The following is a 26,640-nucleotide window of genomic DNA, read 5'->3' as shown; positions in this document are numbered from 1 at the left end:
TTTCGCAGACAGAGGCAGAGGCAACCCTTCTGACAATAGTGGAGGGGAGACGTGGCGGCGGTGGCGGGGAGTGGGGCTGGGGACTGCTGGGTAAGCCGCCTGGCTCTGCCCTGGGCTCGCCGTGGGTAACAGGATACCAGGGTTGGAGTTAGGGGACACCGAGGGGCCTGGGGAGACTGAGGTGTTTGGGAGGGTTAGCTCCATGAGTGAAGGCAGTGGGTGCTGGGTGGATGTACTCGCCTGGGGGGTGCAGTGCTCCCTCTCTTCCCCCTTTGGGTGCTGGGGCTGGCATCCCTTGGGTGGGGTTTGTGGGCACGTCTTGGGCCAAGGATTTCCTGAGAGACCAATTCTCAACCGCTACCACGGGGGTGAGCCTGTCATGTGCCCACTCAGGCAGGTAGGTTGGCAGATTTTGGTGGGGTGCCCATACCAATGTGACAGGGAGCCCCCATGCAAGCCCCTGCCCCATTCTCCTACCTTCAGTTCCAAGCACGTGGGTGCACCCCAAGGACACTGAGGCTATGCTGTCCACCTGGAATGACACCCCCCAAACTAGCACTCCTCTGAGAGGCTCCCTAGGAATCTGCACCACTCAGCATGGGGACACTGTGCCCATCCCTCTGAATCTGTCCAGAGGGAGCAACGGGTGCAGGGCGGGTCCAGCAGTGATTGGGGGGGGAAGGGTGTCAGCTCTCCGGGTGCTTGGCTCTGAGGGGCTGGTGAAGGGGCGGGTGGGTGGCGGAGGTTGGCACCACACTGCTTTGCATTTTCAATGACAGACCCATGCCGGGTGCTCGGGAGAGTGGAAAAATCTTATTTGTCACCTGCTGGCGGTGCGCCGAGGCTCCCGCGCCGCAGCTAATCTTGGGGAAAATGAGGATGCCGGCGGGGTGGCCCGTGGGATGGACGGGCACGGCAGAGCGGGTCTGGTGCTGCCCTGAGCCCTGCTCGGGACTGCAGCCATGAGACGAAGGATGAGCTGGACCCCGGGGTCACACCAGCCTGGCGATACCTGGGTGCACTGGCACCATGACACGGATCCTGCCAGCTTGGGGGGTGTGGGCTGGGCAGCTCTTGTGGGCATCCTGGGGCAATTGCCCTGCACCCCCCAGCCTTGTCTGCAGAGGCGCAACCTCTTTTCCTTTTATCCCAGCTTCAGGAACAGCTGCTTGCCTCTAGTGCCTGCTCCGCAGGTTGGCACTGCCCGCACATCCTCTTGAAGCACTAGGTGGAGATTTTTTGGGGGAGTCAGATCCTGCAAACGGGTGCAGGCATTGCCTGATGCCCTGTATCTACATGCAGGGGCTTGCCCTGTGCTTGCTGTACCCCAGCTTCCCGAGATGCCAGCTCCTGAGGGACGCTGCAGCACTCTGCGGCCGGCTCAGATTTATCCATTATTTTATATCCACACGCCTTTAATTTTTACAGCCCTGTTGGAGCAATACCCAGGGCTGTTAATAATGCCAGCCCCCCTCTCCTGTATGTATCCATCATACCCTCACCAAGGTGCCAAGCAGGTCTCAGGGCTGGATAAGTGCAGGCATAGGAAGGCCAGTGCATGGCACCTAGCTCCATGCCCCCACCCTCTACCCAGTGAACAGCTGGGTTGGGGTCCATCCATGGAGCAGCCTGGCTCCACATTGTATCCCCCTTTTGCACCCCCCCGATGCCTGACGGCTTGGGGTGTCCAAGCCAAGGGCATCTCTCCAGTGAAATTCATGGGAGCCCCTCCAACCTGGTAGATGCCCCAGGAAGGCTTTGCTGCAACACTCAAGAGAGTGTGTGAGCGTGCCAAGGTTTGGAAGCTGGACAGCAGTGGGTGTCAGGGAGAGAAAGAATGAGTGAGTGAGTGAGTGAGTGTGTGTGTGCAGTGTGCTCTGTACTGGTGTGTGTCAGCATGCACAGTTGTACATGTGAGCCACTACCTGTGTTTGTGATGTTGTGTGTCTTGATCCTGGAGTAGACCTTTTGTCTGCAGGCACCCTTGGCACCCTACAGCACCCCAGCACAGAAGGGCACAGTCTTAGCTGCCCAAGGCAGCAAGAGCTGTGCCTGGGACCAGGCCATGGTGCCCACAGGACCAGACAGTGGGTCCCTCACCAGCCAATCAACCCATCCCATGCCAAGCAGGGTCTCCATGATGTATGTAGCACAGTACCCACTATGTGCTGCCTGGGGCTCCCACCCCAGCACCCAGGAAGACCAAGAGACCCCTCTGAGCACGCAGGGCTGTTCAAACATGGGAGTGGGGGCCAATGTGGTAAGGGCACCCCATGTGTGGCAGGACACCCCAAGCACGGCAGGCCTGCGGGGCTGTGCAGGGGGCCACCGCGGGCAGTGGGAATCGCTGGGTTATAAATCTCCTTGCTGGGCCCCCCCGTGGCAGAGCAGCTCACGATATTTATGTTGGGGATTTATCTGCAATGCAGTTTAATATTCCCGGACCTTCGTGTGTGTGTGTGAGTGTGAGTGCATGTCCCCCTCCCCATGCCACCCCCTGCCACCCTTTGCCGTCCTCATCCCCATCCTCTCACCCCGAGCCTCCCAGACTCCATCCTCCACCCACCCAGAGATCTTTTCCCTTGCACCCACTCCGGCAGGACTGGCCCGGCCCTCCAGGATGCCCGGGCAAGTCAGGGGATGCCGAGCCGCCGGAATGCTCCTGGCACAGCTCACTGGCCATGCCCACTCGTGCCCCTCTTGGGTGCTGGGCTGCCAGGGTTTGGCAGCAGGATCCCCGGTCGGGGGATGCCGGACAGCGGTGGCACTGCCAGCCCTGTGCCAGCCTCCCAGGGTGGGGGGCCCGCGGAGCCCCCCTGCCCTGCCTCCTCGCCGGCTGGGATGAGGTAAGGCTGGCGAGTGGCACTGGGCTGCTCCATTTGCATAATAATCTCGTTAATGGATCCTGGCCTGCGGGAGAGCCGGGCTGGAGACACCACCCCCTCCCCGCCCCGCTGCCTCCCTCCGGCCCCGCCGCTCCGCCAGCCGCGGCACGGGGCGCGGAGCGGAGCGCGGGGCGCGCAGCCGGACGGGTAGCGGCGGTCCTGCCCGACAGCAGCCCCAGGAAGCCTGCTGACATCCCCCGAGCAAGCCGGTGAGCACTTCCGAGCATCCCCCGAGCATTCCGGGCAGCGTCCCCGAGCATCCCGAGCAGCGTCCCCCAAGTGTCTCAGCGAGCAAGCGGTGAGCGACCCCCCGAGCAGCCGCGGATATCCCAGGCAGCATCCCCTGAGCATCCCCGAGCAGCCCGGTGAGCAACCCCTGAGCCTGACGGCGAGCACCCCACGAGTATCCTCCCATTACCCGGGGATCATACCGGGGAGTGCTCCCCGAGCGTCCCTCGAGCAGCCCTCGAGCATCTCCCGAGTACCTCAGGCATCATTCCGGCGGGCACCTCCCGAGCCTCTCCCGAGCATCCCAGCAAAGCACCTCGCGAGCATCCTGGGCAGCATCCTCCGCGCATCCCGGGCAGCTTCCCCCGTGAATCCTGAGCCGCGTCTTCCCGGCACTCTGGAGCATCTCCCGAGCATCCCGGGCAGCATCCCAAGTAGGATCCCCCGAGCACCCCGGGCAGCTGCCCCGACCCCCCGCCCCCCGCTCCACCGTGCCCACTGCCGCCCCACAAACTTTTCAGCAGTGGCAGCTCCCTGGCACGGGCACTGCCAGGCTGTGGAGCTGGGGCACAACTTTGCCCAAGTTACAGAGGGAGTGGGGGCTGTGGGGCTTGGGGGAGCCTCATTATGGGGATGCTGGCCACCTCCTGAGCAGCTCTTTGTCCCCAGCCTGTCCTCTTTCATCTGCAAATCCATCTGCCATTCTGCACCGAGTAAGGCTTGGGTTCCCCTTTTGAAGCTCCTCTGGAACCCATCTATGCCCCCACCCTCATTTCCCCACAGGCAGAACCCCTCCTCCACCGCATGGCACCCCTGCCAGACACCCTTGCCTGTCAGGCACCAGCCAGCACAAAGGGGTTGGGTAGCTGGCAGTGATGATGGTGGGGGAAATGCTGTGAGCTGTCTGTGGGGTCCAGGACTCCCCCTGGACTGGAATTAACTTTGCACACACAGCACTCACCGCACCACAGACTGACACAACGCAATGCAACACAGCGCACCAGGACCCAGCCCCACACAAAGCCACGGTGCGACGCCAGGCAACCTGACGCAGGGCTGCACCACCCAGCCCAACCTGTGACACCCCAATCCAGTAACTTACCCTGCAGATTGCCCCCAAACCCCTCTTCTCCCAGCTGCTCCCTCCCCTCTACACCTCAGCCAGAGGGACGGGCTGCCCTTGATGGGACCAGGCTGGGAAGGATGCTCATAGTCTGTTGTGAGGCTGGGCTCACTGGATCACCCTGGACATCCACCAAGTGTGGATGCATTGGGATGAGCGTGGGCATGTGGGATGGAGCGCTCCTGGGGGCTGAAACCTGCCTAGGATCAGGCAGACAGGACTCTGAGGGGCTGGCAGAGGGGGGTAGCCATGGTGTAGAGCTGTCACCCAGCTCCTAGCACCAGAGCCAGTCCCAGTGCCATCAGCAGGGCACACAGGCAGGGACAGTGATGTAGGCAAGGATGACAGCAAGGAGCATTTCCCCCCCCAACTTGCTCCTCCCAAACTCCACCTCAACCACCCCCTCTGCCTTTTCCAGGAGCTTCCTGACTCACCCGGGCATGTTCCACCACCTCCCCTCAGCGGGCATGGCTCCACCATGAACTGTGGGGTGCCCAAGAGTGCCTCCTGACTGCCCTGAGCCCCCTGCATCCACACTTCCTGTGGGGAGCCCCATCCCTGGCCATGGAGAAGACCTACTCATTGACGGCCCACTACGATGAGTTCCAGGAGGTGAAGTACGTGAGCAAGTACCAGAGTGGCACCCTGCCCAACGGCTTCGCCCTCCAGCTGGGCGCCGGCACCAAGAAACGCCGCGGAGGACTGCCACGCTGGAGCCGCCGGGAGGTCTGCCTGCTCTCGGGGCTGGTGTTCGCTGCGGGGCTCTGCGTCATCTTGACGTGCATGTTGGTCCTCAAGTACCTGGCTGCAGAAGGGGACAGCTACTGCCTGGAAGGGTGCCAGGAGAAGAAGGCCTTCCTGAGAGCATCCCGCTTCCTCAGTGCCAACATGGATGCCACCATCGACCCCTGCCAGGACTTCTACTCCTTCGCCTGCGGTGGCTGGCTGCGGCGGCATGGCATTCCCGAGGACAAGCTGGTGTACGGCACCATCGGGGCCATCGCCGAGCAGAACGAGGCCAAGCTGCAGGCGCTGCTGAGCCGCCCCGTGCGGCGCCGAGCCCCCTCCTCTGCCGAGAGGAAGGTCAAGGAGTTTTTCCGCTCCTGCCTGGACCGGGCTGAGATCGACCGGCTGGGCCCACGGCCCATGCTGGAGGTCATTGGGGAGTGTGGCGGCTGGGACGCCACCCCAGGCCGCGGGGACCTCAATGAGCTGCTCTACAAGACGCAGGGGGTCTACAGTGCTGCCGTGCTCTTCTCCCTCACCGTCAGCCTGGATGAGAGGAACACCTCCCGCTACGTCATCCGGGTGAGGGCACCCTGCCCCTGCGGCTGTCCCCTGCAGCCATCATCCTGTGCTGGTAACATCCCTCCAGTGACACCCTCCTTGTCATGGTGGCACTGAATGCCTGCCCCGTGTATGAATCTGGCTGCAGTAGGCAACCAGGCTGGGCACAGCCCATCCTACCCTCTGGGCTCCTCCCATCTCCCCATCCTGTGACACTGATTCCCAGGCTGCCCCAGGGTGAGGGAGGATTTGGGTGAGGGGGACCCAGACAGGGGGACATACAGAGTGAGGCAGTGCTACCCACCTGAGTGTCAGAGACAGCCCAGACAGCAAGGTCTCCAGAGTGCCAGTGGCCAAGTCTCTCACCTTGGCATCCTGGCTGCCATCTGCACACAGAGACCAAATCCTAGGAGGTGACAGTGCGATGGATGCCCATAGCACCAGGCCAGGGTGCCAGGGCAGATGCCCATGGCTTTGTCAGCCATCCTCAGCCTTGCCAGCCTGTGTTCTTCACCCTGTGATGCCACTGGGGCATGGGTGGGTTTTATTTAAGTGGCCAAACCTCAAGCAACCTTGGTAGGTGTGGGAGTCTGGTGGTGGGCATGGTGTGGGCATGGTGTGGGCACAGCAATGGCATGGTGGGATGCCATGGCGGGATGCCAGAGTAATGGGATGGGGGCCACGGTGAATAACACAGCAATGGCACAGTGGGGATGCAGTGGTGGGCACGAAGGGAACATGAGGGTGGGCATAGCAGGCATATAGTGGGCATGGTGATGGCATGGTAGGGGGGCGAGGTGTTGGGGATGGCAGGAGCGCTGCAGGGGGACGCAGTGGTAGGGATGAGTTGCTCCGTACGCTGCGAGATGGTGGGGCTGGGGCTGGGCGTCTGCGGGTGAGGGTCCAGGAGGAGCAGGTGGGTGCTGCGGGGCCGCGTCGCTGTACACTAGAGGGAGCGTGCGGCACAGGGAAGGGCGGCGGGCGGCGGCGGGCGGGGCGGGGGGCGACGGCGGGAGCTGGGTGTGACAGGGCTGGGTGTCAGGGCTTGGTCGGGGGGGCTGTCAGAGTGTGACTGGGGGAGGATGCTACAGGTATGATTGTGACGGGAGGGGGGTGGTGGGGAGGCCCGGGAGGCTGCGGGCTGTGTGTGGCAGTGCCTCTGTAGGAAGCCCAAGCAAGGGGGAGGGATGTGACTGGGGAAAGGGTTAGGGTGGGGGTGTGCGGATGGGGGTTGATGGGGAGAGACACGGGGGCGGTGAGCCAGCGAGAACAGGGTGTGAGGATGTGTGCATGGAGAGAGATAAACTGGATGGTGGGTGCATAGAGGTGTATAGAGGTGTATGGGGTGAGCATGTGTGGGGATGTCACAAGTATGGGGTTACAGGTGTGGGTGTGTGACAGTATTGCTAGCAGCTGTGCCTGTGGCATAGGACAGCAGCAGTGGTGTAGGGTAGGGGGCGTGAAGGCAGGAATGCCTAGGCAGCATGGCTCATCCCCGTGGCTTCCCCTGGTGCAGGCTGCAGCATGAGCGGGGTCAGCTGTGGTGCCAGCATGAGTCAGGGATGTGGCAGCATGGTGCCAGCATAGGTCAGGCTATGGTGCAGTCTGTATGCCAGGCACAAGTCAGGCCATGGAGCAGGGGCCTGTCCTTTGCCCTGTGCTCCCAACCCATTGTGTACTGCCTGCTGCAGCTCCAGCACCCTCTAGCAGGAGGGAAACTGAGGTGCAAGACCTGCCTGTGCCCGAGGCTGACCCACCACGCTGCCACCCCACAGGTCCAGGGACACCAGGGACACCAGCAATATGGGGAAGGTGAAGGGTGCCCTCACCACTCTCTGCTCACCTTCTGTCCCCGTCCCTCCCTGCAGATTGACCAGGATGGGCTGACTCTGCCCGAACGGACTCTTTACCTGGGACAGGATGAGGAGAGTGAGAAGGTAAAGAAGACACCACACTGATGCCATGGGAGCACCAGGAGAAAGACCAGCACTCAGCGTGGGGTGGCAGATAGAGGCCACCCCACTGCCAGCAGTGCCAGGGGCTGGGGTTCCCGCAGGGCAGTGCAGGGTGTTACTCAGTGTCCCTTTCCTTGGCACAGATCCTAGCTGCATACCGGGTGTTCATGGAGAGGCTGCTCACCCTCCTGGGGGCTGAGCACGTGGAGCAGAAGGCCCAGGAGATCCTACAGCTGGAGCAGCACCTTGCCAATGTGAGGGGAGCACCCACCCTGGGCTTTGGGGTGCCCTGCCCAGCCACTGGGCACAGGTGTTTGAGGACCTCCATGCCTGGTCCTTAGGGACCCCATCCCAATCCCTTTGGAAACCTCTACTCCCAAACCTTGAGGATCTTCATGCTTGACCCTTGAGCATGCCAGCCCCCTGAGGATCCCATCATAGATCCTCAGGGACCCTAAGCCCCAACATCTTGAAAACTCCCAGTTCCAGCCCTCAGGAAATCAATTCCATGTCCAGTCCTTGTGAACCCATTCTAGGCCCTTCTAGACTCTATGCCCAGGTCTTGGGAACCCCAGTGTCCAGCTCTCAGGTACCCCAACTCCTTGGGGAATTCCCTGACCAGCCCTTGGGGCCCCACTGAGAGCAAAGGGGTCCCAGGATAGGGAGGAGGCAGGGATGCGGGTCAGCTCCTGTGCCCCGTCCCTGTGCCACACCCGAAGTGGGTAGCAGGATGGTGACAGCCTTGCCCACCCCATGCAGATCACAGTGTCTGAGTACGATGACATGCGGAGGGACGTCAGCAGCATGTACCACAAAGTGACCCTGGGTGAGCTGCAGCGCATCACCCCTACAGTGAGTACCCCCAGTGCCCACCCTGCTACCCCACCTCCCCTATCTGCCCCCTGCCTGTCCCTGTGCCCCTGCTCCATGCCCTTGCTGACTCCCCCAGAGAAGTTCACCTGAGGGTGATGAATCCACCCAGATCTTTCCCGGCTGGGAAGGGGTGGTGGGAGGCTGGAAAGTCTTAAAGGGGTTACCTTCATGGTGGTATGGTGCCCACCCTGGCAGCTCAAATGGAAGCGCTTGCTGGACCGCATCTTCCATGACAACTTCTCAGAGGAGGAGGAGGTGGTGCTGCTGGCCACTGACTACATGCATAAGGTGTCTGACCTCATCCGTGTGACACCTAGCAGGTATGGGGGGCTGGCAGCCCATGTGCCCCTGGCACCTTCCCCAGCCTGGCAGGGGATTTGCAATGGGGGTGGTTGTGGGAGCAGGCGCTGTTGTGAGCCACCCTCAGGGCCTTTCCACGCTGGAAGTTACCAGACTCGTGGCACAGCACAAAGTGCTGGCATGTCCCTGTATGCCCCTGTGTGCCCACAGTCCGTGGCCACCCCCATGGCCTGCCTGGCCCCTAAGCAAAGGCATCCCCCCCCGGTGTATGCTCACCACTCTCCTTGTGTGCCTGGGGACATACCTGGTGAGGGTCCTGACCTTGCCCCCTGCCGCCAGGATCCTTCACAACTACATGCTGTGGCGCATCGTGGTGGTGCTGAGCGAGCATCTCTCCACGCCCTTCCGTGATGCCATTCATGAGCTCTCCAAGGAGATGGAGGGCAACGAGAAGCAGCTGGAGCGGAGCAAGATCTGCTTGAGCCAGGCCAACAAGCACTTTGGCATGGCCCTGGGTGCCCTCTTTGTCGAAGAGCACTTCTCCTCTGCCAGCAAAGCCAAGGTAGGTGATGCTGCCTGTGGGCACAAAGTGACCACATTCCTGCTGTCAAGATGCCCCCTGCTACCTGGTACCCCACTGAGGGCTTTCTGGCATGGCGAATGCCGTGTCAGCACCCACGGTGATCCACTGCAGGTGCAGCAGCTGGTGGAGGACATCAAATACATCTTGGACCAGCGCCTGGATGAGCTGGACTGGATGGATGAGGAGACACGGAGAGCAGCCAGGGCCAAGGTAGTGGCTTCCAGTGTGGACCCTTGCCCTTGCCCCTGTCTTAGCTCATTAGCAAGTGGGATGGGGGGTCTGACTCCACCATTCCCTGTGCCCACAGCTTCGGTACATGATGGTGATGATCGGGTACCCTGATTTCCTGCTGAAGCCAGAGGCCATCGACAAGGAGTATGAGGCAAGGCGTGGCCCAGGGCCATGTGAGAGCATGGGCATGTGGAGAGAGGAAATGGTCCCCATATCTGCCTCAGGGTCTGTGGAGACCAGGGTGGGGAGATACACTGCAAAACAAGCCACCTCCCCATTAGCTTATTATTCCCACCACTCACATGGCCACAGCCACATGGGCAGCACCATATTGTCTCTGGGGTCTGGAATGATGTCTCCTTCCCCACGTTGTACCCCCTAGAGCTCAGCTCCATCCTCAGCAAGGGCTAGGGCTGTCACCGTGGCCTAGGGACACCAATAAGGTGCTGGAGATGCAGCTGCCTGTGTGGGCATACTGCATGAGGACAGACTCATGCCACACCCATCCCATGGCCGCAGCCCCACACTCTCTGTCCCCAGGGCTCCTGGGGAGTGAGAGGACCCCAAGGCCTTGCTTCTGACACTCTTGGGGATGGTATTTGGAGCTAGCACTCCCCCTGACATGGCTGTGTCCCCTCAGTTCGATGTGAATGAGAAGACCTACTTCAAGAACATCCTCAACAGCATCGCCTTCAGCATCAGGCTCTCAGTGAAGAAGATACGGCAGGAGGTGGACAAGTCTGCGTGGGTATTCCCTTGTCCTAGGGCTGGCACAGCGGGCACAGCATGACCCCACCAATGCCCTCTGTCCACATGCCCAGCTGGAGCCCACAGGGTGTAGGCAGGAGGGCAATGGTCAAGCCAGGAATGCCCCTTGTCTCCTCAGATGTGCAAGGGGGTGGCATTTCTGTAACCCCCAAGGTGTCCCCTCAGCCTGGCACCATTGTATTTTTTTGCAGGTGGCTGCTGCCTCCCCAGGCACTAAATGCCTACTATCTGCCCAACAAGAACCAGATGGGTGAGGCATTGCCCAGTCCCAAGAGCTCAGCCCCACGGGACAGGGCATGGGGGGAGGGCCTGGGGTGGGGAGGAACAATGCAGGGTTCCTGGTGCCAGGTGATGCTGCAGGGTAACCCCCTAACTGCAATGTTCTCCTGTGTCCCTAGTGTTCCCTGCTGGCATCCTGCAGCCCACCCTCTACGACCCTGAGTTCCCACAGTGAGTGTGGGGATGGGGCACAGCTGGGGGTGCTAGAGCAGGGGAGGGCTTGGGACAGGGGCATGAGTATGGGCTGCCAGGGCAAAGGAAGGGGCAGGGGCTGGTGGATGCTAGGGCAGGGATGAGGACAGGAGCATGGGTTGGGGGTGCAAGGGCAGAGTATGGAGGTGCCAGGTCCTGGGGTCACTGCCATCCCTGCCAGCACCATGCCCTCCACCCTCTGGTCCCCACCCACCAGGTCGCTGAACTACGGTGGAATCGGCACCATCATCGGGCACGAGCTGACGCATGGCTACGACGACTGGGGTGAGCCCCACCTCGTGCCAGGGCAGGAGCTGGGGGGGTAGGGGCAGCCAGGTAGGACACCTGAGTGTTGTGGTGGCCACTTGGCAGGGGGACAGTACGACCGCCACGGGAACCTGGTGCACTGGTGGACGGAGAGGTCGTACAGCAAGTTCCTGAAGAAGGCGCAGTGCATCGTCAACCTCTACGACAACTTCACCGTCTACAACCAGCGGGTGAGACCCCCCCTTGCCCACCGGGCATTGCCCCAGCACCTGCTGCCCCGGGCAGGGGTGCCCAGCGCTCCGCTGCAGGGGCTGGGTGCCTGCAGAGGAGCTCTGCTCTGCCCAGCCCAGAGGCCTGACAACTCCTTGCATCTCAGCAGGGAAATTTCTTAGGGCACTGGGTGGTGGCAACTGAGGTGCCAAGGTGGGGATGCCTGGCTGGTGGGCAGACATCTCTGTGCACCGCACCACCTCTCCTCACCACACCACCTCTAATCACCACACCATCTCTCCTCTTTGCAGGTGAATGGCAAACACACACTGGGGGAGAACATTGCTGACATGGGAGGCCTCAAACTTGCCTACTATGTAAGTGTTCACCCGTCCTGGGGTGTCATAGCCATGGCAGGGCCATGGGGCATTTTCTGGTGCTATCCCCACTGGGTGGGCAGGAGATGCCCCATCTCCCAGGCCCTCATTGCTCACTGCAGCAGGGAGTGGGCATGAGCCTCCTTGCCGCTTGCTGGGGGGTTGGGGCCAGTTTGGAGGAGGTCTCAGGCCACGCTGAGGACATCTCTTGTTCTCCAGGCCTACCAGAAGTGGGTGCGGGAGCACGGCCCCGAGCACCCCCTGCACCACCTGAAATACACACATGACCAGCTGTTCTTCATTGCCTTTGCCCAGGTGAGCCCCTGCCCCACCAGAGTGAGGGGTGAGAGCCATGGGGAACCTGGTACCCATGGTCAGGAGACAGGCTTGGCAGCATCAGCAGGTCCTCAGCCCTTAGCCCTGCAAGGAGCACCCTGCACCACCCTGATGCTCCTCTGGACCCTACAATAACAAATGTGTCCCCTCCATCACCTCCAGAGTGCCCACAATAACAATGTACATGACTTCAGACTTCTAGGAGAACCTGCAGCCAGGCAGCTCACAACCCCAGGAGACCTTACAATAACAAACACAGCTCTATGCTCTCCCAGCCCACCTGCACCACATACAGAGGCTCCCAGGAGACCCTACAATAACAAGCACGACCAGGGCATCGCTGATGTAGCCCCCTAGCAGCCAGAAAAGTCATTGTGCCCTGGTGGGTGCCAGGACCCATGGGCCCCAGTGGGTGCTGGCACTCAGGGTGCCCCATTTGGCTCCCCAATGGGACCCTTTCTTCCCTGCAGAACTGGTGCATCAAGCGGCGGTCGCAGTCCATCTACCTGCAGGTGCTGACGGACAAGCACGCCCCGGAGCACTACAGGTACCAGCTGGCCCCAGGATGGGGGGGGAAGCACAGGGGGTGCAGCTTTCCTCATGGCTGGCAGTGCCATGCACAGTGGGATTGGCACCAGTACAGCATAAGGTGGCTCTGGATGGGCATCCTGGGGGCAGAGGATAGGGTGTTGGGGTGAGTGGGTGCCTGGAGCGGGATGCATGGCAGTGGCAGGGGTAAGGCAGGAGGTGCTCAACTCTGAGCTGCCCCTCTCTCCTGGCAGGGTCCTGGGCAGCGTCTCACAGTTCGAGGAGTTTGGAAGGGTTTTCCACTGCCCCAAGAACTCACCCATGAACCCAGTACACAAGTGCTCGGTGTGGTGAGACCAATCCCCCCTAGCAGGCTGGCACCCCCATCTCCATCCCCACCTGAGTGCCACCCTGTGCCTGCTCCCCACCTCCACCCATCTCCCCTCCCGCTCTCCAAGCAAAGGGAGCACCCCTGGGTGACACAGGGAGTCACTCCTGCCAAAGATAGGCATCTGCTGGAGGGGTGGAGGCAGCAGGGAGACATTTGGAGTGGGCATGAGCTCCTGCCCTTCCCCTTCTTACCCCCTGCCCTGAAAACTAGGGGCCCCGAGTCCCCATTGAGGAACTAGGCAATTCAGGGCACCCTCCAAGCACTCACATACCCCCTCTTCCATCTACCCCAAATCCTTCATCCAGCCCAACCACATCCAGCCCAGTACTGATCAAGGCAGGGATAGTGAACCAGGGCTGCCCCACACCAAAGGTCTCCTGCTGCCTGGTGCTCTCCCAAGCATCCCCTATGCCAGCCCCATCCTGTGCCCACATCAGCCCTGCCAGTGGGTGGGCAGAGCTGGCAGAGCTTGGGGATGGGTAATGCCAGCCTGCCCTGGGAGCATGGGAACACAGACACTCGCTGTATTTTTCACTGCTGTTTCTGGTCAATAAAGCACTGGACATGCCAGGCAGGTGCAAGTGGCCATGGGATGGGCAGCAGTGGGCAGCACCCCCAGCCCTGCCTGCACCGGATGGGCACCCACACCCTGATTACACACCTGTCCCTCACACTCGACGTCTATTAAACCTTGAGCATCCCAGGTGGGTGGCACAGAGCCCACTCATACTCAGGATTTGGTGCCCCAGCCCAAGGATGCTCCAAAAAGCCACCATCCACCTGTGGGTGCCACAGCCGTGGGGAGGAGGACAGCGAGGGTCCAGCAGTGCCTGTGGGATGACCCTGAGCCATGGGGTCAGTGGAAGAGGGGCAGGAGGAGGGTGGGCAGCAGCAGGGCTAGAGGGGTCGCACGAGTGCCAGGGGCAGAGTCACGCTGGCGGCAGGCGGTGTAGGGCTCGAGGCAGGCGGCGTAGGCCATGACGTGTGCTATGTAGGTCTGCTCCTGAACGCCGTGGAAGAGATGGGCCATGGGGCCCTTGGCCAGGATGGCAACGTCCTCCCCACCGTGGGTTTCAGAGGCGAGTGGCACAGCTGCATGTTGCTTGTAGCTGTACCCATCTGGAGAGGGAAGAGAAGGCAGTGAGGGGAGTGGCACGGCCCCCAGCCCCGTTCCACCACCTGGTCATGGTCTCTGTGTCCTCACGGGCTGTTTCCTCGTCCACGTCGGGCCGGTCAGCGCCTGGGTAGCCCGGCCCGTTCCCGTACAGGATGGATGTGTATCTCTTCTTGTCAGTGGCATTGCTGGGGGCCAGACCTGGGGAGGAGGCAGCCAAGGGGAGCGGTCAGCCAAGAACCCTCTGTATCATCCTTCTGGCTGCAGCCAGAGCTGGCAGCACCCAGCACAGGGTTGTGCCCGCCCCTCAGCAGCCAGGCAGAGCCCTACCGAAGATAGAGGAACCGCGCAGGGTGTAGCCACCGAAGGAGAAGACGTGGGAGTGGTCGGCTGTGATGACGGTGAGGGTCTCTGCCTCGTCTGTCAGGGTGCCTGCCCTCTCGATGGCCTGGTCAAACTCTATCGCCTCGGTCAGTGCCTTGTGGGCTTCGCCACTGTGGTGGCCTTGGTCAATTCTACCACCTGCAGATGGGCACCCATGGTGGGCTGGGGACCAATGGCAGCATTCCCAACCCTTACTCCCACCCCCATCTCACCCACCCCGGCGGCACCAGCCCCGACTTATCTTCCACAAAGAGATAGAAGCCGTTGGGGTTCCTGCTCAAGATGGTGATGGCCGCCTCCATCATCTCAGTGAGTGACGGGTCCAGGGTGGTGTTGCGCTCCAGGCTGTACTTCATGTCCGCGGGTTCAAAGAGACCTGGAAGGGGACGTGTTGGGGACAGCCTCAGTGCCTGCATGCATTCCAGTGGCTGTCAGGTCCCAGTCCATGGGACATTTGTTACCCATCAAATACTGCACGTCGGGGTCCGCAGCAGCAGCCAGCATCTCTGTCTTGTTCCAGACATAGCGAGCGTGCTGCAGGCAAACCCCAGAGGGAGTTACAGCAGGTGCCCAGCCCTGTGCCGGGGGCAGTGGGCAGAGGCCTGTCCCTGACACATCACCCACCGGCCGTTCCTCCAGCCACTTGTTGATGAGGTTGTTGCCATCCTCGCGTGTCCCGTTCTCGGAGGGGTAGCTGGGATACTCGGGGTCTGGCGTCCCCTTAGGGGTCATATATTTTCGACCACCTCCCAGGATCACCTAGAGGGGACAGGATGGGTGCAGTATTAGTGGGGTACCTGGAGCAGGTCTCCCTCTGCCGCTGCCTCATGTGTATGTGTGCTCACGTTGATGTCGACGTTGTGGACCAGCTGCCAGGCGATGTCCTTGCAGCCCTCGTCACGGGCACTCCTGGACATGTCGGCATCCGAGTACCACTCGCGGTTCACCACGTGGGCATAGGTCCCCGAGGGGGAGGCGTGCTGCACCCGTGTCGTCGTCACAATGCCCACTGCCTTCCCTGCCGCACCCCTGCCCGTCAGGCCCCACGACAGCTGATGCAGGGTCCCCCACCGTCAAGCCCTGGGATGCTCACGGTGGGGCAGCCCCTGCCATGCCACCCCTTGTCCTCACTGGGTCCCCCCAGCCCCGTGGCCCTGGTTACCAGCTTGGCGGGCTCGCTCCAGCACCGAGGTGACCTCATTGCCCGCCGTGGTGTTGCACTGCTCGTAGCGGGCAGCGGCGCTCACTCCTGCCGTGCGGTAGTTGCCCTTCACCCCGCAGAGGTAGGCTGTGGCCGTCCCCGCGCTGTCAGGCACCTGCCGGTCTACATTGTATGTCTGCCAAGGATGGGCACTGGGCTCAGGGGAGGGCACGGCTGGCAGAGGCACACAGCGAGATGCCCTCCACCCAGTGCCCCTTGCTTTGCTCATTGCTCACCTGAGGTCAAGCGAGGGCTGGGCAGGGACCCTGTGCACCCCATACATGCATCCCTGTGGTGCTTCTGTGCCAGCAGCCCTGTGGGCATCTCTCTGGCTCCATGCCCAGCATCACCCTGGCCCTGTGCCCAGTGTGGCAGAGATTTACCTTGGAGAGAGCCAAGTAGGGGAAGGTATCCAGGGCAAGGGGAGTCTCAGGGCCCAGCTTCCCCTGCTCCTGCCCCTTTAGGATGCGAGTGGCCGTGATGGTGGGTATGCCAAATCCTGGCAAGAAGAGAGTGTCTTGGTAACTCTCTGGACCAGGTGCTCCCCCTGCATCCTGCTCCATAGGGCACTGGCTGTGCCAGCCTCTCCACTGGGGATGCCAGTGGGACTCACCATCCCCAAGGAAGAGGATGAGGTTTTTGGCTTGGCCTATCCTGGGCTGGATATTGAAGGAGGCCTCGATGGCTGCAGCTGCCTGCTTGTTCCAGAAGGATGGATCCTCCTCTTCCACTGGGACAAGGCAGTATCCATCAGTTCCAGCTCACCAGCACCTGCATCCCTGAGGCACTTCCCACCCCGGGGCACACACATCTTTGGCAGGTACTTGCTCCCTGGGCATTCTCACACCGGGGTCGCCTCTAACGTGGCCTGAACAGATCAGGGTACTGTCTGGAGTCGGGGGAGATAATGTGGGCTTACACCCACAGCATGGCACAGGGGTCCTGGGACAGGGAAGGAGGGAGGCAGCAAAAATGGACACGATAGGGAGTTTTCTGGCAGGTGGGATGAAATCAAATCCATGGTTGGGGTAGAGGCTACAGGCAATTCCCATAGACCCTTCCAGCCCAGAAACAAGCAGGAACCTGACCCCAGAAGGGGAAATTAGCTCAAGGAGTCCAGAAAAGCAGGAGTGACCCCCCTGAAACCCTTGCAGAGCTGGGCAGCCCCTGGCTCTTCTCCCTAAACTTCCCCTGAGGCCAGCCAGGCTGGTGCCCTGCTGTGTGACCCACTTCCCCAGGCACCCACTGCAGCCAGCCCAGCACCCGTCCCCATCCTTGCCCCCACCTGGGATAACAGCAGTGCTGAGCTCTGCCCAGAGGACCAGGCAGAGGGTGAAAGGTGCCAGGAGATGCATGGTGAGATCCGGTAGCCTGGTGTCACTGGCAGTGTCTGCAACTCTAGCAGACCTGGGGAGAACCTTTGGACTGGGATCAGCCCTTGCAGGGTGTGTGGAGGGGTTTGTCACACCTCTGATAGCCCGAGATGGTCTCCTAGGAAGCCAGCACAAAGGCCATGGGGCTGGGTTGCTGGCACAGTCTTGGCACATTACCTTATTGCTGCTAGAGGATGGACAGAGCTAGGGTGCAAACAGAGGATGGGCATCATTGCCTGCCCCAGCTACAGTGCTGCAGCGCCAGGCAGGGGCACTCCCTGACCTGGGGTGCCACAGACAGCACTGAGCATTGGACCTGAGGCAACAGGAGCCACTCATGCACTGAGCAGCCCTGCTCTCTGCTCTGCTCCTTGCTTAGCCCTTGCTGAGAAGGTACCAGTCCTTGTGTACTGTGGCCCAGCCTGTCAAAGCTGGGGATGGGGCACGGCCTCCCCTCACCCTCTTTTCATCACTTCCTTCACCCCATGGCTTCCAGTGCTGGTCACAGGAGAAATTAGGAGGCACTGCCATCTGGGAAAACTGAGGTATGAGACGACACCTTAAAGGGTGACTACTGCTGCAAACCCAAGTCACCATGGACAAGAATAACCTGAGCTTTATTGCATCCCTTGGTCCTGGCCACAGTGTGTATCCAGCTGCTGAGCCCCCTCACTGGGGTAGGCCAAGCAGCTTGGGTTGAAGTGAGGCTTGGCCAGATGCTCTCAGCTGCCTACCATATGGGCAACCATGCAGAGGACCAGGAGGGCGAGAAGGGGCTGTGAGGAGCACTGGGTGCCATGAGAGGCCCTGCGGGCTGCCCCACACCCAGGCTCAGCATCATAGGGCTCAATGCAGGCAGCATAGGCCATGGCATGGGCGATGTAGTGCTGCTCCTGCACCCCGTAGAAGAGGTGAGCCATGGGCCCCTGGGCCAGCACCACCACATCCTCTCCACTGTGGGTCTCCGTCTCCAGGGGCACAGCTGCCTGCTGCCTGTAGTCCTTGTCCTCTGCAGAAGGGGCAGGAGAAATGGGTGTGGGGCCAGTGGGCTGCCCTACTCATCTCAGAGATGGGGGGCAGCTATCATCACCCTGGCGTCAGGGGGATTTCTGCCCAAGAGACTCCCGAGCCACATGGTAGCACTGGGACCCCCATACAGCCCCAGTGGCTGTGCCCCTGGGGTGCTGCCCCCAGGGACCCTGTGCCCCACCTCATCCCCAGCAGATTCCTACCCGCGGCAGGGAGGCTGGCGGCTGGGCGGCCCCCATTGCGGATGCTGTAGCCAGGCCCATTGCCATAGAGTATGCTGGTGTAGGCTCGCTTGTCCTTAGCTTTCTTGGGGGCCAGCCCTGGCACAGGGGAAGACATTGTCACTCCTCATCCTGGCCAGTTCCCCCTCCCCAGCTCCCCACCCTGGCCAGCTTGGCCTTTGGTGGGAGCAAAATGGGGAGGAGGGAACAGGCAGGCACACTGCCCCTCCCTGAGACCCACCAAAGATGGAGGTGCCACGCAGTGTGTTGCCCCCAAAGGTGAAGACGTGGGAGTGATCAGCTGTGACCACAGTCAAGGTGTCGGAGGGGGAGGTGAGCTCGCCCGCCCGTGCCACCGCACGGTCCAGCATGACAGTCTCCATCAGCGCCTGCTTGGCCTGGCCGCTGTGATGGCCATGGTCGATCCTGCCACCTGCACAAGGAATGTGGCTGTCACTTTCTCCCTGGTCTTCTGCAATGCCCACCTGCTTCCAGGACCTGCAGCCCAGCCCAAGCCATGCTGCCTGCCTAGGGCTACTCATCTTCCACAAAGAGGAAGAAGCCTTTGGGGTTCCTGCGCAGGATGCGGATGGCCTTTTCCGTCATCTCCACGATGGAGGGGTCCGTGGAGGTGTCGCGGTTCAGCTCATACTTCATGTCCTTGGGCTCAAAGAGGCCTGGAGGAGCAGGGCATGGGAAGTCTGTGCCAGCACTACTTCAATCCCCTGTCAGCACCCCCAGAGCAGGGAGGAGGAGAAGGCAGCATTACTGGTGGTGCAGGCAGTGATGCTCTTACCCATCAGGTGGCTCACAGAGTCATCAACAGCATCCAGGCCCTTCTTGTCCCAGACATAGCGGGCATCCTGCCAGCAAGAACAGAGCCAGTGCCACAGGCACGTGCCACATGCCCGCAGTTACATCCCTTTTGCCTGGTGTGGTACCTGCTTGCCACTCAGCCATTTGGCAATCAAGTCAAGACCATCCTTCCTGGTGCCGTTCTGAGCGGAGTCTTCCGGGTACTCGGGGTCTGGGGTCCACTTGGGGGTCATGTACATCCGCCCGCCGCCCAGGATCACCTGCTGGGGAGCTCAGCAGACCATCCCAACCTTCCCAGTGTCCCCTCCTTCCCACACCTGCTCCCCAGCTCACATTGATGTCTGTGTTGTGCACCAGCTGGTAGGCAATGTCCTTGCAGCCATCCCGCAGCGCCTCCCTGGGCATGTTGGCATCAGCGTACCAGGTCCGGCTGGCCGAGTGGGCATAGGCTGCCCCGGGGGACGCGTGCTGCACCCGTGTGGTTGTCACGATGCCCACAGACTTGCCTGCAGTGTAGGCAAGGGTTTACAGGCAGCCTGTCCAGCCCCTACGTAGCATGGGATGGATGTGCCATGCCAGGCTCTCTGACAGAGATTCCTGCTGCCCCATACCTGCCAGCCTGGCCCGGTGCAGGATGGAGTCCACCTCGTTGCCAAACGTGGTGTGGCATTTGCCATAGACAGCTGCCCCACTCAGCCCCAGTGTCTTGGCGTTAGACTTCACCCCGCACAGGTAGGCTGTGCCTGTACCAGCACTGTCAGGTACTTGCCGGTCAATGGTGTAGGTCTGGAAGCAAGCAGGGGCCAGTGGGTTTCTGGGCAGGGGCAGCAGGGCCACCCCCTGCCTCTGCCCCACTCACCTTGGCCAGGGCCATGTGGGGAAAGGTCTCCATGGCCAAGACACTCTCCTCGCCGGAGCCTCCAGCCAGCTGCCCCTTGTAGATCCGAGCTGCTGATATGGTGGACAGCCCCATTCCTGTGGGTATGGCAGAGCCACGGAGTGGCAAGGGGCTGGGGCCAGGGACAGTCCTGCCCTCCCCAGGCATTGCCAGGGGCCAGCCAGGAAGGGAAGGACCTACACTATCTGTGTCTTCTCATCAGCCACGTGCCCTGGCTGTAGCTGAGCCACGGAGCTGCAGGGGCTGGCTGGGACTCCAGACACTCACCGTCACCCATGAAGAGGATGATGTTTTTGGCCCTCCGTGCTGCTGGCTGCAATGCCAGGGCCAGCTCTAGCCTCCTTCTGGCCCCCTTGTTCCAGTAGCCAGGGGTCTTCTCAGCATCTGGAGGGGAAAGCAGGGCTGGGGGAGTGTAGCGTCACTGGGCACCATGAGGATCCCAAGGGGCAACTATCCCTGGGACTAGCGTGGTCATCTCCACTCAAGGCAAATTTAGCTGCTCTGAGCCTCCTCCACGGAGGTCAGCCTGGTCTTTGACAACCCCAGCACAGCCCAGATCCCATCTGCAGAGGGGGAAACTGAGGCACAGTTTGGCAGGAAGCTCCCCGTGCCTCCCGGCAGAGGGGATGAGGTGCCTGGGGTGCTGCCTGATCCAAAAGCCACTCCCAGAGGATGAGGGGGAAGTGGGTCGGAGGGGGGTGGGGTCGGGACCTGCTTTTTGGGGGGGGGGGGGGTGGGGGACGGACACGACGACACACAAGACAAACCCATTTAAAGGCTGGGGTCTCAAACCACCCTGAAGTGGCCGGGAGGGTTTGCCGTTGCTCATATCCCATGAGGAGGTAGCAGGATTCCTAGAGACCCCTAGAGAAGTGGCACCAGTCCCAGCACCCCCCACCAAGGGCTTCTACCCACCCTGTCCCACATGTCCCCTGTCACCTGAGGCTGCAGCAGCAAACTGGGTGAGGACACAGAAGAGAAGGCAGGTTCCAGGGGAGAACGGCCACCCCATGCTGCCCACCCTGACTCCTGCTTGAATGTCGCCTCTGCCCGGGGCGGGGGAGAGCTCTTTATGGCCCTTCCCTGTCCGGTTGGAGGGCTGAGCCCCGCCGCGGGTGAGCGGATGGGCTGATAACATTCAGCGACTATCTCCCAGCCCTGCCCAGAGCCCGCCCAGCGCCCCCGGCCCCGCCTGGGGCCATCCCTTCCCCCACCAGTGAGGGATGACCTCCAGCCCATCCCTGTGGACCAGGGCACCTGGTGGCCCCCAGCTGATGGGGACGGCCGTCTGCAGGACACTGGGGAGCAGCAGGGACGGCCCAGGGCAAAGTGCTGTTCTTGCAGACAAGCTGGGCTGTGCCTGGCTGGATCGGCCTTGTTTCCCCTGAGACAAACCTGAGGAGGGGGATACAGGGCCGAGGGGCAGAGGGAGGACATCGTGCCCTTGGCGTCAGTGTCCTCAGGTCCCCTATGCCATGGGGCACAGTCAGCACGTGGGTGCCTCAGTTGGTGCCCATGCTAGCACACCTGCATACTGAGGTACCTGCTGCAGGCCAGCCTGCTCTCAGCTGCTCCCATGTCCACAGATGATGTCCACACATAGTTGCACCAGGCCATCTGGAAGGACACTACCAGCAGCACAACCCCTGGAGACTGCAGGTAACCCTGGACAGCTTTCACAGCTTGCCAGCTCCTGAGGAACGTGTCGTCCCTGGCCCTGACCCAGCAAAGGTCCCAATCCCCCATCCTGAGCTGGGTAGCCTGGGTTTGCCCAGGTCCTGGCTCCTGCAAAGGGCAGACATGTCCATACCAGGGCACTATATGTCACCACTGATGAGGCAAAGTGAAGCAGAGCCCTCTCATTCCTTGGCACAATGGATCCACTCCTTTTCACCAGATGTCCATCCCTCCATCAGCCACCACTTGTGCCTGCCTGGCCCCACTGCTGGAGCAGCCCAAGCCCCTGAAGATATCTTGCATAGTGTGGGTGGGGCACATGGAGAAGGGGAGCACATGGAGACTGCAGGGGGGCTGGACGCTCTCTTGGGAGGCAGGGAGAAGCAAGGACATGGTGCTGCAGAATCTCTGAGTGGGATTAGACTGGAGGGTGTGAGGGGCTGGAAGTGACACCTGGTGACTCCTGGTGAAGGCTCAGACTGAGGGATTAACTGCCAGAGCAGGAGCCAGGAGCACAAGTCCACCCAGTTCGTCAGATCCCCCACACCCTTGGGCCGAGCGTGTTCTGGGGCTGGGAGAGGCATTGAGGCCATTTCAGCTTCACAACATCCAGGTAATGAGAAGCAGAGCAGGGCATGAGGCTGCCTGGAGATGAATTATTACTGGGATTCCCAGCCAGGGCAACATAGAAGAGACAAAATAAAACTAATAAAACTTCTGTGAGCCTCCTCCACAGCTGCTGACTCAGCTTTTATTACATGACACACAACCCTGTAAGAAACCCTCCTGCACGGCCCCACGGCCCCCCCACATCCCACCTGGGGTGGTGGAGCCAGCCCCTCTCCACTGCTGGGGACATGTGTCCCCATTTGGCCCTCACCATGGGCACCCAAGTGCTGGAGATCAGCACTGCTGCCTTAAGAGGGGAGAAAAAAAAAACAAAAGAAAGGGAAAAAAAAGGCAAGCATCAAGCTAAAAATATCCAAGAGTAGAAATACTCTGCCTGAGGCAGGCCCAAGTCCGGAGCCCCACTCCCAGGTGGAGTTAAAATCAAAAAGAGAAATAAAACAGCATTGGTTTTAAAACTCAAACCCCTGAACTCCTTGTGGGTCTTTTGTCCTTGGCAGGTGCTGGTGAGGGGCCTGGGAGGTGAGCAAGTGTTGGCAGTGGGGAGCACACACAGCCCGGGGCGCTCACTTGGCCGAGCTTGGTCTCTTGAGCAGGGCACTGTACTTGAGCGGGACCCCATCCGACGTCAGCACGACCTCCACCAGCGTGAAAATGGTGATCACCTTCAGCAAGGGAGAGCAAGACAAAAGAGGAGAAGGTTTTTCAGGTGGCATCACACTGGGATTTGCTTGGAGCTGCACTGGCTTTTTCTGCCTCTACTGCAGCACCCATGAGGAGCTGGGGAACGGGGCAGGATACAGCACCTTCAAGGGCAGCATGAAGCCAGCCTGGGAACCCAAACTGACTAAAAGGAGCCTCCTAAAACAACCTCATTTATTCCAGCCTGATCAGGCTCCAGTCTTGCTCTCAGCATGGTCTGGGAAGACACATGGGTGACTGTGCCCTCAGCTTTGGGTCCCAACCTCCCCTGAAGACTGCCCACGTCTCCCTTCTCCAGTCAGAGAATGCATAGCATCTCTTAATGAAAAAACCTGGCCAAGTGCCAGCAGTGAGCAGCAGTGAGAAGGGTTTTCCACATGATGCTGAGCATCTTCTCAGCATCCTGCAAGGAGGGAAAGACTCCCCCGTGCCTGCACAGTGAGAGGAGGCCTGGGAAGGGAGCATGATGGATGAGAGAGACACAAGGGAATAAAGACCTCAGAAAATCAATCTGTCCTGTTCAGGAACGTGCTGCTGCCCGTTGCCACCTCTGACTCCATCTCTTCAAGCAATTGTGTGGATTAGAGGCATAAAGCATTGATCAGGTCTGTCCATGAGGCACAGTTAATGGGCTGGGGGCTGCTTGGGACACTGGGAAAGAGGCTGCCCTGGGGCCACGGCCAGGCATTTGGGGACTTTGTTTGCTGCAGCCCATCCCCAAATCCTGCGCTGTGTCAGGGCTGGATGAGGCCATCTGCTCCGGGCTGGCCTGCAGGAGAGGTGGGCACAGAGCCATTGGCATAACCTTGTCAAACCCTTCCCAGCTCATCCAGTGCAGGCCGCTCCAGATTCATCATTCAGAGCAGTAAAATCTCACCGAGATTTAAACACAAAGTGCCCAGCAAGGAGCAAACCACAGGGAAATCCTTTTGCTGCCCAGATAGCCACCGGCTACCTTGCGCCAGCCCCATGCCTGCCCCAGCTGGCACAAGCATGGGGGGCGGGAGGGGCGGCCATAGGGCAGCCCCTCACATCTGAGGGAATCAGACCGGGGTTACTGGAGCTCTCCCTTGCAATCCTGCCTCATCTCTTTGCTGAACCCCCAGGGAACAGCACAAGTTCACATCAAATTCCCCAAGTCTTAGATCTCTTCCAACCTTGGTGATACTGTGATACTCAACCCCTGTGTATTGCACACTGAGGGCTTGGCCATCTTCTGCTGCTCAGAGAGAGACAGGGGCAACACTTCCCCTCCATGGCAGGAACAGCCAGCCCAGACTCCTGCACAGCTTCACACACACAGCTAGTCCCTTTGTCTGGCCAAGCTGAGCCAAACTGAGGCCAAGCGATGGGGCCAGGAGCTGGTTGTGCTGGGTGCCACCAAGTGTCTGGGTGACATCTCCCATGGTTCAGCATTGCTCCTGGAGATCTGGCTCATCCCAGGGCTGGTTCTGCTGGTTCAGAGGACAGCTCTGAGCCTGCTCTCAGGGGAGGGCTCTGATGTTTTCTTAGGAGGTGTGGAAAGTTCATGGAGGAATTTCCTCTACTGCCAAGTGTTTGCTTAACCAAAATGGGGCCTGCTCGTGCTGGGGCATCACTTTTCAAGCGGGTCCCTGCTAGGGTGTAAGTGACACCTGCTCCTGTAGGAAGGAAGGAATTGAGGCCACTTTGGGCTGCTTCCAGGGGACTTCTCTAAGCCAAGATGAGAAAGGAAAGCTCAGCTCCAAAGGGGAGGAGGCCCTACAGAAACACCTACAGCATCTGGGAAGTTCAGCTAGCTCTGACCACCCCTCCCCTGAGAAGGAAAGGACTCCCCAGGACATACATCACGGCAGCTGGGAGGGCCTTTTTCATCCAGCCCTAGATGGACAAGGAAGGGTTGTGCTGGGCTTGTTGGAAGTGGGTTCAAGAGAGGAGTCCCTGGATTGGTGCAGGGAGAGTTTGAGGCCTCCTGTCCCCACCCGGGCAGCAGGCAGGGATCAGTGCAGTTAACACAGCTGTGACTTGATAGTGATGCCAGACAAAAGCTGGCAAAGAAGCACCACTTCATCAAGCCAGACAAATGTGATTGCTCCCTTTGATTGAGTTACCAAGTTAATAGATGACAGGGACACAAGAGAGAGATTTTCAGAAGCTGTTAAACCATTTGACATTGCATCTCAGGAAGTCTGACTTTAAAAACTCCTCCTAATTGGGTCTCAACCTTATCACAGGGATGGCAACCTTAAGAAAAGGCCTTGTCAGTGAGGGGGCAAGGGACGCCAAGATAGGGGAGGGCCTAGACAGTTGCTGCCTTAGGCCTGATCTTTCTTAACATCTTAATTAATGATCTGGAAGAAGGAAGTAAACAGCCTGCTAATTCAATTCCTAGAGGAAACTGAATTGGGAGGCAAGGCACACAGCAGGCAGGGCAGAGTCTGAAGTCCATGGAGGGGTCAGGTGTGGGGGCAGTGATGGAATGGGGCAGGACTGGATGGCTGAGTTCAAGCTCTCTGGGGAGGGAACGCAAAGGGAAAGCAGGGCTTGACAGCCTGCAAAGCAGTCCTGCTTCCCAGACTCGCCCATGCAGAGATCGTGGGATCCATATGTTGCACACAGATTCCACACCAGCCCCGTGGTGTGTGAGCCTGTCCTGTGCTGGGGGGTCTTACCTGGGGCACAGATTCCTGCTCCAGCTCCTCTGGCTCCCACATGAGCGTCAGCTCTGGCTTCCTCCCCACCTTGCGGAAGTGGAAGCCCAACAAGGGCAGTGCCTACAGGGAGGGAGAGTGGTGGGAACAGCCCCCAGCCCTGACAATGTTCCCATCTCAAGCCTTTCCCCTCTGCTCTGCCAGTGGATGGTGCTGCTTTTGCCTGGCATGCTGCCTCTGCAGGTCTTTAACAACTGGGACGCAGCAGCCTGCGAGCCTGCGCCTGGCACGTAAATCAGGGGCTGCTGCGGTGCACCAGCAGCCCATCTATCACGCCCTGTGTCCTATTTAAAGGTGCCATTGCTGGCCATATAACCAGGTTATTGAGAGAAGATGCTGTCACTAACTACAGGTGCTGGCCCACAGTGCTGCTGTCACAGCCCCAGATATACTGTATGGTTAAACAAAATGAAAACCAGCCTTGCTCCCCCTCCTTGCTTCAGCTCTGTGCTGATCTTTGTCCTGCTGAATCTGTCTTCATTCCCTTTTACCTAGATTAGATCACCCCCAGCACACAACAAGGAGATACAGTTCTCAAGAGACTGGGCTCCTTTAGACCCACCCAGCCCCTTGGGCCTGCCTGGGGCCAGGGCATGGAGGGGAAACTCCATGAAAGCTTCCTCTCCTCCAGCTAGCTCAGCTCAAGTGCAGCTGTCAGCTACAGGGCTGGCATAGAAGGACACCAGGACAGCCACTGACTCTAATGATGCCAGGCTGCTGCAGTCCTCTTTGGTGAGGCAGTGTTGGCACTATCTTATGCTGGTGAAATACTTACATTGCAGTAGATGCGCTTCTGGACTCCAAACTTCAGCACCAGGACATCAAAGGCCTCATTCAGGACACCCATCACCATGGCCTCTGACTCCAGAGGACCACACTCCTGCCAAGAGACGAGGCTGTCACTACACTGGCATCCCCCATCCAGCTGCCCCCAAGGGTAGTGCCATTATCTCCAGGTCCTGAAGTTCTGGTGGTTGCTCAGTGCATCCCCTCACTGTTTGCCTTCCCCAAGGCCAGCTGGGCAGCCACACAGCCCCCTGCCCAGTGGCATCCAGGCTGAGTGTTCATGCAGAAATCCAGAGATGCCTTGGGGGA

The 26,640-nt window shown here is 60.2% G+C and overlaps 4 protein-coding genes across 7 annotated transcripts in view; 1 reads left to right on the top strand and 3 right to left on the bottom strand.

The window, feature by feature from the left end:
- Positions 1–3,024: 3,024 nt before the first annotated feature.
- Positions 3,025–13,087, top strand: ECEL1 (endothelin converting enzyme like 1). Of its 4 annotated transcripts, none has more exons than XM_054166922.1 (18): positions 3,025–3,094; positions 4,655–5,544; positions 7,392–7,460; positions 7,622–7,732; positions 8,238–8,330; positions 8,547–8,671; positions 8,991–9,213; positions 9,346–9,444; positions 9,542–9,616; positions 10,106–10,209; positions 10,425–10,483; positions 10,632–10,683; positions 10,922–10,989; positions 11,077–11,201; positions 11,493–11,558; positions 11,778–11,873; positions 12,365–12,441; positions 12,677–13,087. In XM_054166922.1, exons 2-18 carry the CDS (start codon positions 4,801–4,803, stop codon positions 12,774–12,776), a joined length of 2,286 nt encoding a protein of 761 aa, XP_054022897.1. In that variant the 5' UTR covers positions 3,025–3,094; positions 4,655–4,800; the 3' UTR covers positions 12,777–13,087. The 4 variants fall into 4 exon arrangements, with proteins under 4 accessions (XP_054022897.1, XP_054022895.1, XP_054022898.1 ...); XM_054166920.1 differs by having other exon boundaries at positions 3,025–3,183; XM_054166923.1 differs by lacking the exon at positions 3,025–3,094 and adding an exon at positions 3,224–3,250.
- A 405-nt stretch (positions 13,088–13,492) lies between these two features.
- LOC104302954 (intestinal-type alkaline phosphatase) lies at positions 13,493–17,075 on the bottom strand. The gene is made up of 11 exons (XM_009903512.2): positions 16,798–17,075; positions 16,126–16,242; positions 15,896–16,011; positions 15,474–15,648; positions 15,157–15,329; positions 14,936–15,070; positions 14,773–14,845; positions 14,555–14,687; positions 14,258–14,451; positions 14,018–14,128; positions 13,493–13,932 (listed from the first exon to the last, which is right to left on the bottom strand). Exons 1-11 carry the CDS (start codon positions 17,057–17,059, stop codon positions 13,670–13,672), a joined length of 1,752 nt encoding a protein of 583 aa, XP_009901814.2. The 5' UTR covers positions 17,060–17,075; the 3' UTR covers positions 13,493–13,669.
- A 532-nt stretch (positions 17,076–17,607) lies between these two features.
- Positions 17,608–20,267, bottom strand: LOC104303012 (intestinal-type alkaline phosphatase; the record flags this gene model as incomplete). The annotated part of the gene is given in 10 exon segments (XM_054166575.1): positions 17,608–17,894; positions 18,118–18,234; positions 18,377–18,585; positions 18,674–18,812; positions 18,932–18,998; positions 19,077–19,211; positions 19,285–19,457; positions 19,563–19,786; positions 19,788–19,926; positions 20,117–20,267. Coding segments are annotated over 10 exon segments (1,641 nt in total), but the record flags the coding sequence as incomplete, so codon positions are not given.
- A 2,003-nt stretch (positions 20,268–22,270) lies between these two features.
- The window catches only part of DIS3L2 (DIS3 like 3'-5' exoribonuclease 2), a 198,286-nt gene continuing 193,916 nt past the window's right edge, over positions 22,271–26,640 (bottom strand). Inside the window, exons 19-21 of the mRNA XM_054166737.1 lie at positions 26,321–26,425; positions 25,507–25,608; positions 22,271–22,818 (exon numbers count right to left, since the gene is read on the bottom strand). Coding sequence (XP_054022712.1) covers positions 22,720–22,818; positions 25,507–25,608; positions 26,321–26,425 — 306 coding nt within the window. The 3' untranslated portion in view covers positions 22,271–22,719. The remainder of the gene's footprint in view (positions 22,819–25,506; positions 25,609–26,320; positions 26,426–26,640) is intronic.

This window comes from Dryobates pubescens, chromosome 13 (genome assembly GCF_014839835.1).
Source record: "Dryobates pubescens isolate bDryPub1 chromosome 13, bDryPub1.pri, whole genome shotgun sequence".
NCBI lineage: Eukaryota > Metazoa > Chordata > Aves > Piciformes > Picidae > Dryobates > Dryobates pubescens.
This window is presented reverse-complemented; position numbering and strand designations above follow the sequence as displayed.

What these genes read in the sequence shown, in the direction of transcription:
- ECEL1 (XM_054166922.1), top strand. Translation starts at nt 4,801, where the DNA reads ATGGAGAAGACCTACTCATTGACGGCCCACTACGATGAGTTCCAGGAG. An exon ending in CCTCCCGCTACGTCATCCGG is followed by an intron (nt 5,545 to 7,391) that starts GTGAGGGCACCC and finishes CCCTCCCTGCAG; the next exon opens with ATTGACCAGGATGGGCTGAC. An exon ending in GCCCAACAAGAACCAGATGG is followed by an intron (nt 10,484 to 10,631) that starts GTGAGGCATTGC and finishes CTGTGTCCCTAG; the next exon opens with TGTTCCCTGCTGGCATCCTG.
- LOC104302954 (XM_009903512.2), bottom strand. Translation starts at nt 17,059, where the DNA reads ATGTGCCAAGACTGTGCCAGCAACCCAGCCCCATGGCCTTTGTGCTGG. An exon ending in CAGCACTGCTGTTATCCCAG is followed by an intron (nt 16,243 to 16,797) that starts GTGGGGGCAAGG and finishes GCCTTGTCCCAG; the next exon opens with TGGAAGAGGAGGATCCATCC. An exon ending in CGTGGACGAGGAAACAGCCC is followed by an intron (nt 13,933 to 14,017) that starts GTGAGGACACAG and finishes TTCCCTCTCCAG; the next exon opens with ATGGGTACAGCTACAAGCAA.